This window comes from Herpailurus yagouaroundi, unplaced genomic scaffold (genome assembly GCF_014898765.1).
Source record: "Herpailurus yagouaroundi ecotype Mexico unplaced genomic scaffold, PumYag 295, whole genome shotgun sequence".
NCBI classification, from domain to species: Eukaryota; Metazoa; Chordata; class Mammalia; order Carnivora; family Felidae; genus Herpailurus; species Herpailurus yagouaroundi.
The window spans coordinates 1098688-1108198 of NW_024412512.1; the positions used below are offsets into that span (position 1 = coordinate 1098688).

The 9511-nt window shown below is 57.1% G+C and overlaps 1 protein-coding gene across 4 annotated transcripts in view; it reads right to left on the reverse strand.

Annotated features, from left to right (window-relative positions):
- AP3D1 (adaptor related protein complex 3 subunit delta 1) overlaps positions 1–9505 on the reverse strand; it is a 37129-nt gene extending 27624 nt beyond the window's left edge. For all 4 annotated transcript variants that reach the window (XM_040461641.1, XM_040461640.1, XM_040461644.1 and 1 more), the window contains exon 1: positions 9365–9505. In XM_040461641.1, the coding sequence (XP_040317575.1) occupies positions 9365–9460 (96 nt within the window). In that variant the 5' untranslated portion in view covers positions 9461–9505. The remainder of the gene's footprint in view (positions 1–9364) is intronic.
- Positions 9506–9511: the final 6 nt, after the last annotated feature.

Below are 9511 nucleotides of genomic sequence, written 5' to 3' on the forward strand. Positions count from 1 at the left end.
TGCAGTGGCAGGACTCGTGACGGCCCCCAAGCACGAACTCAAATGTTCTGCTGCCGCTGACGCGTTTGCACACAGTCTAGGGACCTCCCCACCCCGGCTTTCGGGAGAGCCAGGCGGAGTCCACTTCTGCCGCCGTCCACGGAGCTCCCATCAGTCCCAGGCTCCCCCAGGTACGGCTTTAAAACGACTATCTGGAGACAAAGGCACCGGGTAATGTCTCTCCCGGCTTTTATCTCAAGCAAGCACCCCACAGAGCAGCCAAGGCCTGGGGCTCCTGGCTTCCAGGACCAGAACACAGGGCAGCTGCCACTCAAGGAAGGAAATCCCAGGGGGCGGGGGACTGGTGGGGGGGCGATGCTGCCCACACGCTAACATAGAAACTCAGCCCGAATCCGAGGCTGACCCCAGAGCTAGGCACGCACAGCACGCTCCAGCTAAAGCAAAGAGAAACGAACACGACCACACCCGCCCCCTGCCCGCAGGGAGGAGGGCAGAGCTCGAGTCTCAGCCCAGACAACAAGCTAACTGCCCCTTAAAGTAACCCTGCCCCCCAGTCAACACGCCTCAGAGAAGATAACACAGTCTGGAGCCTCCAAAAACGTGTCAGTCACAACGTCCAGGATTCGGTCTGAAGCTACTCAAAACCAGAAACGGGACCATGTCACCCGTACCCCAGAAAAAGAGACGATCCACGGACACTGGCCTCGAGGTAGCCCAAAGGATAGAATTAGCACACGAAGGGTTCAGCTCGGCCCCTGTGACCGTGCTCCCAGGAACCAGGAAAAAGGAGGCGCTCACCAAGAAGGAGAGGAGGAGAAATCTCAGCGAACACAAGTGGCAGGAAATAAGCCAGCGGAGGTTCTAGAAAGATAATTTCTGAAACAAAGAATGCACGGAATGGACTGAAGGCAAATGGGAGCTGGAGAGCGAAGTCAGCGCATCTGAAGGTGCGACAATGGTAACCGTCCGGTCTGAAGGGGAGAAAAGTTCGAGAAAAGAGGGGCAGAGCCCCAGGTCTGTGGGACAAGAGCACGCGGCAGGACAGGCATGTAACCGGTGTCCCAGGAAAGGAAGGGCGGCACAGAGAACACATCTGAAACGAGAACGGCTGAAACTCCCCCACAGGTAGTGAGAGATGTGCACGTACAGGTTCAAGAAGCTCAGCACCAACCAACAGAAAACAAAAGAAAACCACACCCACACATCGCCAAGTCAAACGGCCAAAAACTGAAAATTAGGAGAAAATCTTTATTTATTTATTTAGGTAACCTCTACGCCCAACGTGGGGCTCAAAGTCGCAGATCAAGAGCCACGTGCTGCACTGGCTGAACGGGCCAGGCCGATGACATCTGTCCCTGCACCTCGGGGCACTCCCGGGGGGAGGGACACGTGAGCCTGCTTGAACTGGAGCCGTGGGTACAGAGGAGGCGCCTGGCTCGCGGCCCGCGCACCTGGGAAAGGCAGGGAGGTGACGAAGGCCCGGAGAGCACGTGCTCACGCACGAGGATTCAGTACTGACCTCGAACGGGGTCGCAGCAAGTCGAAGGAAGGAAAGCGGAGCCCCGTGGCCACGTTAATCTCTCATTTACACGCAACATCACTAACAAGGAACAGGCTGGTCAGGGTGGGTGGGCGGGCGGGTCGGGATCTGCGTCCAGACAACGCTATTAAAAACATACGTCAGAAAGAGCTTAAAGCCTAAGGTACGAATGGCTACGTATCCTTGACGTTTAGTAAAAAAGAAAGAAATCGGAGGGGCGAGCATGATTCGGACTCTCAAACAGCAAACCAAGCACTGAAATGGACGATGCCCTCTCTGCACCTTCTTCGTTAGAGAATTTAATTTCGAACAAAGGACACAAACTTCCCTTCTACAGGACTCCTCAGGTCTATTGTAAGTAGCCATTTCGACCCTGGCCACCTAGCAGGATTCCCTGCAGCACTTTCTCCCCATAAACGCACCGGCGGCCCCATTATCGACATCCCCACCCAGCACCGAACGTGACGAACCACGGTCCACAGCGGACACGAGGTCACTCCTGGTGCGGCACACCCCGTGGGTTCGGACGAATGTCACGGACACCTGCCCCCCACCACGGTGTCGTCCGGAGTAGACCCACGGCCCCGAAATTCCTGTGCTCCCCCCATTCACCCTCCCCCACCCCGGCAGCCGTGCCTCCGTGGTCCTGCCTTGTCCAGAACATCCTGGACTTGGAACCACCCCGTGTGTGGCCTCCTCAGCCTGGCTTCTGTCACCCAGTGCTGTGCGTCTGAGGCTCCTCCGTGTCTCTGTGCGGCTCGATGGCCCGTTTTTAGTGCCGGATGGGCCACGGTCTGTCTGTCACCTGCGTGGGCCAGTTCGTCCATCTGTTCACCTGCTGAAGGGGCAGCACACTTGCTCCAGCCCTTGACGTTCTCACAAGGTTCTCTGGACTGTCCCAAACACGTCAGCTCTGTCCGCGGGCCCCACTGGCTCCCCGGCTCAGGGTCTTGGAGCCCACACCACCCTGTCCATGAGCATGAGCCCTGGGCCCCTTATTGGCTGAGACCCCCAGAGCCTGGCATGCACGGGACGTTCCGCCGGAGTGTAAATCAGTGTTCCGAGCCACTTGGGTTTCTCAGACCAGAAAATGTCAAGTCCTCACGACAACTGGGACAGGGTGGGGACGACTTTCTCCGCCTTATGAAGAACAACCTGGGTGCTGACCACCATCACCATCATTTCGATACGTTTTAACCCCAAAACGTAGGAAAGGTCGGTTGGGAAACCAAGGAAGCTGTTCTACCGACCACACTTGAGTGTCAGCAACAACTCAGGACGCCACGCTAGCGTTTTGCCCTGGACGGGCTCCAACGCCCCTGCGGCCAAGAGGAACCGCGACAACCTCGGGGAAGGCCTCCCGCGACGCCCCAGACCCACTCAGTCCCAGTAGCTGGAGACAGCGTGACTCCAGCAGCCTCCCAGCCCCACCCCTCTCCCCTCCCCCACAGCCAGCCCCCAGCACCGCCCCCCCCAGCCCTGCACACACAACAGGCGGTGCCTGGCAGCCAATCATGGTCATTCCTGTCACCTTCATGGCCCGCGTCACCCTTGGCTCTCACACAGGACAGACGACCAAGGGGCACCAAGGTCCACCTACGGGGCGGGAACGCTATTGAAAACGCTTTGATGCAAATCCGTGAAGACAGAAGCAGATCCAGGAGGCTGGGGGAGGGGGTGGGGAAGTATCTGTAGATGCGCACGGGTTTCTTTTGGGTGTGACGGAAATGTCGCAAGGTGACATGGTGCTGACAGCTATGCACGTTTTCTTGGCGACAGAGAGACGGAGAGAGGCAGAGAGGGAGAGAGAGAATCTCAAGCGGGATCCGCGCTCAGGGTGCAGCCCGACACAGAGCTCGATCTCACAACCACGACCTCATGACCTGAGCCGAGGTCAGCCGGAGCAACGGCCAGAAGCCGGCGGCAGGGAGCTCGGTGCAGGCAGAAGCAAGCGCCGGGCAGGGACACGAGTTGAGGTGATAAACTCACCAGCAAAGAGTTCACTCAAAGAACTTCAGGCAATTACGTTAACTGAACTGCGTAACGTGCTATGTGCCATCACCCCGCAACTTACGAGGATGAGGAGCAAAGCGAATCTGGAAAGCACACCCTCTGCGTCTGCCCGCGAACAGTCTTCCTCGATTGCCACACGCAGGGTGGGTCCCCGCATAACCCGGACCCGGCTGTGACGCCGTCAGGTGGCCACACCGCCTGGTCAGTACAGAGCCCCGTCCACGTGGTCACCCGCGCTCTGAATGACCCCCTCCTCTCGGGCCCGGCTAAGGTGCCAAAGCAGCACAGGGAACCCAGGGAAGCACCCGGTCATGGCTGGGTCACGGTCACGTTTACCAGTCGAGTACATAACAGAGGGTGTGACAAATGACAGACACACACAGGGAGGGCTCCAGGAGGGTCCCGAGTGTAGGAGTGGGCCAGCCGCCGCGTCGCCCTCCCAGCATCGCCCTCCCAGCACGGGGATGCTTTCACCAAGACCCTCCCCCAACACACAGTTTGGAGAGGTTTGCAAAGGCGTCATCACCCAGGTGGGATAGGTCGTTAATTCAATCCCTGGCCTATCTCCCCTCCCAGAAGATGGCCCACCCAGGAGCCACCAAGTCATCTCATTAGGACGAAAGTCACTCCTGTCACCCAGGAAATGCCGAGAGATCTACGAGCTCAGGGTCAGGAACAGGGTCAGAGACCAAAAAATAAACGAGGATGTTCCTAGTACTTTTATTGCTTAGGAAATTACAAAGATTTTAGAAGCTCTGCCTAGAGCCAGGGATGAGGACCAAGGTATATATTTCCTTTTTTTTAATTAAATTTTGTTTAACGTTTATTTTTGAGACAGAGAGAGAGAGAGAGTTGCACACAGCGTGCAAGCAGGGGAGGGGCAGAGAGAGAGAGGGGGAGACACAGAATCCGAAGCAGGCTCCAGGCTCCAAGCTGTCAGCACAGAACCCAACGCAGGGCTTGAACCCACGAACCACAAGATCACGACCTGAGCTGAAGTCGGACGCTCAACCGACTGAGCCACCCAGGAGCTCCGATCTCCAGTATCACAATACCGCAAGGTCCAACAACATGGTGACGATGTGGGAAACACAGGGTGCCCGGATAAAGGGAAGAATGTTAGGGAATTCAGGGATATTTTGCTTATCAGTTTGGGTCAGAGATTCTCCTGGGCAATGTCTGGGGACATGTGTGGTTGTCAGACTGAGGGTGCTCCTGGCCTCGAGTGGGCGGGGCCAGGGATGCTGCTCAACCCCCACAGAGTCTGGGCCAGCCCCCCAGAAAATGATCCAGTCCTGAATGTCAGCAGTGCCGAGGGAGAGATCCTGATTTAGGGTAATGACCAATGTTATTAAAGAAAAGGAAAAAAACTGGGGCACCTGGGTGGCTCCGTCAGTTACACATCCAACTTCAGCTCAGTTCATGATCTCATGGCTTGTCGGTTCGAGCTCCGTGTCGGGCTCTGTGCCGACAGCTCAGAGCCCGGACCCTGCTTTGGATTCTGTGTCTCCCTTGCTCTCTGGTCCTCTCCCACTTGTTCTCTCCCCCACCCCCCCAAAAAAAACAAACATCAAAAAAAAAAAATTTTTTTTTTTTTTAAGAAAGAACAGGAAAAGAACTCAGTTCAAACTTCGTATCTTTACTCTCCCTAGAAGTCATTAAAACAAAAGGATTTCTCACAAACGGAGTGCCTGCCCTGGGCCAGACGAGATACGTGCTTCAACAACAGTCCCAAGACCAGATCCCATCTTGGTTCTACATGCACCTCACAGCCTGGCGGGTCCCACAAACCTCCAGGGCTGAACCCCAGGAAACTGCCATTTTTTGAGATGAGAAACAACAGAATATGAGCTCTTGCATACAGTTCAGCCTTTTTTTTTTTTTTAATGTTTATTTTTGACAGAGAGAGACACAGGGTGAACAGGGGAGGGGCAGAGAGAGAGAGAGAGAGACACAGAATTGGAAGCAGGCTCCAGGCTCCCCGCTGTCAGCACAGAGCCTGACGCGGGGCTCGAACCCACAAACTGTGAGATCACGACCTGAGCTGAAGTCAGACGCTCAACCGACAGGAGTCCCCAGGCCCCTACAGCTCAATCTTAATCCTAGGTTACGTCTCATTTCAAAATATTACTCTACACAAACTGAATTTTTAAAGTTCTGAAACACCAGTTAAATGGTTTGGAAATGTTCATACCTAAACCAGAACACTACTACTCAGATACTAGTGGATCCAATCAGGGCCTGTGCCTAAAAACGTGAAGCCACTTCAATGCGGGGGGGGGGGGGGGCAAGCAAATAAACTAAAGCACATCCAGACTGGGGAGATGTTAAAAATACCGTGGGGCGTCTTCATATACTACATCCTGGGAAGCAGTCAGTAAGGACCACGACACTACAAGCAAGATGCACACAGAACCTTTTTTTTTTTTTAATGTTTGTTTATTTGTGAGAGAGAGAGAGAGAGAGGGAGAGGGAATGAGTGGGGGAGGGGCAGAGAGAGGGAGGGGACAGAGGATCCAAAGCAGGCTCTGTGCTGACAGCAGCGAGCCCGATGTGGGGCTTGAACTCATGAACCGTTAGATCATGACCTAAGCCGAAGTCAGACACTCAACCAACTGAGCCACCCGGGCGCCCCCAACAGAACCTTTTTTCCAAGTAATCTCTACACCCAAGTGGGGCTCAAACTCACAACTCTGAGATCAAGAGTCACCGCTCCACCACTGGGCGTGGCCAGGCGCCCAGGATGCAGAACGAAATCTCAACACTCGGAAATGCCCATCATTTCTCAGCACAGAAAAAACACTCAAAACACGTACTCCAAACTGATTTACAGGGAAGGAGCATTCCCCCGTTTCTTTAATAAACATCGAGTATATTTTTAAAAGTACGGGTGTGATTTTACAACCTAAAAAGATTGAAAAGCAGCTTTCCCCCAAATATGAAGAGTACCCAGAAGAATAACTTAGGGGCGCCTGGGTGGCTCACTTGGTCAAGCGTCCAACTTTGGCTCAGGTCATGACCTCACTGTAGGCTTGAGCCCCATGTCGGGCTTTGAGCCGACAGCGTGGAGCCTCCTTAGGCTTCTTTCTCTCCCTCTCTCCCTGCCCACTCCTGCTCTCTCTCTCTCACAATCAACATTAAAAAAAATTTAAACACAAACTTTAGAAGTCACTTGGGGTCCCCCCCCCGTCATATCCAAAGTTTAGAAGCAAGGATATCCCTAAGTGGACTTTGCCCTCCCTGTCAACATTATTTGTGCTGTATCTTAAGGATTAAAAATAAGCTAAGCACCCAGACACATATGAATTCGACCATTGTTTTCAAACTTTTTGGACTCATTTTGAGAGACGTGTTTCCGTAGTAACCCAAACACATGCATGCACACACTTAGCTGAAATAAGCTTCAATGAACAGCAGTTACTCTATGTGCACGCAGGACTGGGATTTTCTAGCTTCTTTTTCAACATAACTCGTTAAATTGAATTCACAACCCACTAAGGGGTCAGAGGCTGAGGTCTGGAAATAGCCAAGTAGACAGCTTCGCGGGTGACCCGGTGTAAACCCGCATTATGTCACCCACGGCATCCTCAGAAGCACTTGAAGGGGGTGGCTGTCCCCCGACTCAAAAATGTTTTTTTCATGCTTATTTGTTTTGAGAGAGACAGAGTGCAAGCGGGAGAGGGGCAGAGAGGGAGGGAGACACAGGATCCGAAGCGGGCTCCAGGCTCCCAGCTGTCAGCACAGAGCTGGACCCGATGCGGGGCTCGAACCCATGGACCTCGAGATCACGACCTTAGCCGAAGTCGGACGCTTAACGGACGGAGCCACCCAGACGCTGTCACCCCCACTTTGTATCAGAGGCACTTCCCTCGTCACCCAGTCAATAAGCCCGAGAACTTGGACGCAAGCCTCCCGATGTCCAACAACACGACTGAATCACCACAGATCACGCTGCATTTCCACGTGGCCTTTCAAGGCCCCGTCGAGCCTCATTTGTAGGATGCCGCGCCGAAGATTTCGGCTAAAACCTATTCTCAAGCCGACTCTGGAGTGCGCTACGCTGCCGCGGAGAAAGCGCCTAGTGTCGAGTCCTCACCGGGGTGCGGTGGGGAAGCAGGGGAGGACCCAGCGCAGCCAGAGGGTGCAGAAGCGGCCGAGCGGCGAGGCGACTGGAGGACACCCCAGCAACCAGCCCCCAGGTCACCCCGATCTGTTGACGAGGAAACCGGGGGGGGGGGGGGCCAAGACACCACGTCCTCTGGGAATCGCCCACAGGTGGAGGGCAGGACCCACACAGACGCGGGCCTTCGAAGACTCCTCCCCCTCCAGCATCCCCGCGGAAAGGGCTCCAAGCCCGCGGAAAGGCGCCAGCCATTCTCAGTGAATCAACCACGGCTCAGGGAACTGCCCGGGGACAGCGTGCCTCCCCCAAACACCGGGCGCCCGCACTGGAGCGGCCTCGGTGCCTCCTCGCCATCCCAGAACAGGCGGCCCAGCAACATCCGCTAACCCAGGGAAATCAGGAGGAGAACCCGCGCACAAAAGAAACGTGCGGGGTGAACAGGTTGCAGATTCACTCGGCCCCTCCCAGCTGGGAGAGACAAAACCCAGGCCAACCAGCCCCTCTCCCGTCACCGAACCTGAAGGCCAGGACCCAGTGAGACGCGCACCGGAACCACCCCTGCGAGCGGGAGCGGCTAACGGTGCAAAACCGGGGATAGCCAAGGAAGGATAGGAGGGTGCAAATGACTGCCCAGCGAGGTCACGCCCGTTCTGAAAAAGTGCACCGGCGGCAGGAACTCGGGCCGGCACACGGCCCGGGGGCTGCGGGTGCCTCGGGCAAATTCCCTCCCTTCCCTGCACTTCCCACCCTGGCGTGCCCGACTTCCCCGGCGCCATTGTGAGGAGGGCGGATGGCGTCGGGCAGTGGGACCCGTGGGACCCGCACCACACGCAACAACCGCCCGCCACCGGGCAGCCTCCCCCTCCACCTGGGAAAGCGGGGTGCGCCTTCGAGACCCCCTGTGCAAGTGTGGCTGACGCCTCCTCAAGGAAGCCGGCGGCCTGGTGGCCACTGACCGTCCCCGTTCCTCTCAAATCTAGGTCACTGGCTGGGGGGAGGGGCGCAGGGAAGGAAACGGGGCCCACGGTTACGATTTTACTTGTGGACAGCCTTTTCCTCGCCCCGACTTTCGGCTTTCTGGTTGAAGCCGGCTTCCCCATTCCAGGACCCCCCAGCGGCTTCCTTATTTTGAGTCAGGGCTCCCGCGGTCTCCCCTCCCTCCCTGAGAGGGGCGGCTCCACCTTCCCGGGGACGCGGGCCCAGGAGGCAAGGCCCGATTCCCGGACCGGGCCCCAGAGGGCCACCCGGACGCGTACCAATCCCATTATGGGTTCCTCCGGGAGCGGCCCGCGGAGAGGAGGGCCCCCCAACCAGGAGTCTAGAGGCCTGGAGCGGAGTTAGAGCCCTCCAAAGTCTCTTCCCGGGCCACCTGCGGCGACGGGGAGGCGGGCTTCCATCGCCCAGAGGGTAAACTGAGACTACGGGGGGGTGGGGGGAGGGCACCCAGCGGCAGGGCCCCCAGGTGATCCGACACACACGGGAGGTACGGGAGGTCCTGAGAATCGCGGCTCGCGTCTGTCAGGGGTAAACTGAGGCTCAGGGAGAAAGACGCGAGCGGCGGCCCGGGTCGCAAGCAGGCGGGGCTCGAGGCCTCGGGGGCGAGCAGGAGGCCGGAGTCGGGGTCCCGGGTGGTACTGGCGTCGGGGTCGGGCAGAGCCAGGCCGGCCCCGTGCGGCGCGCCGGCTCACCTCGTCCTCTTTGTGGTTGCGGATGCCGCGCACCAGGTCCTGCAGGTTCTTGTCGAACATGCGGTCGATGCTGCCCTTGACCATCTTGAGGGCCATCGCGGCGGACGCCGCCGGGCTCGAGCCCCGGGAGGCCCGCGGCAGGGCACC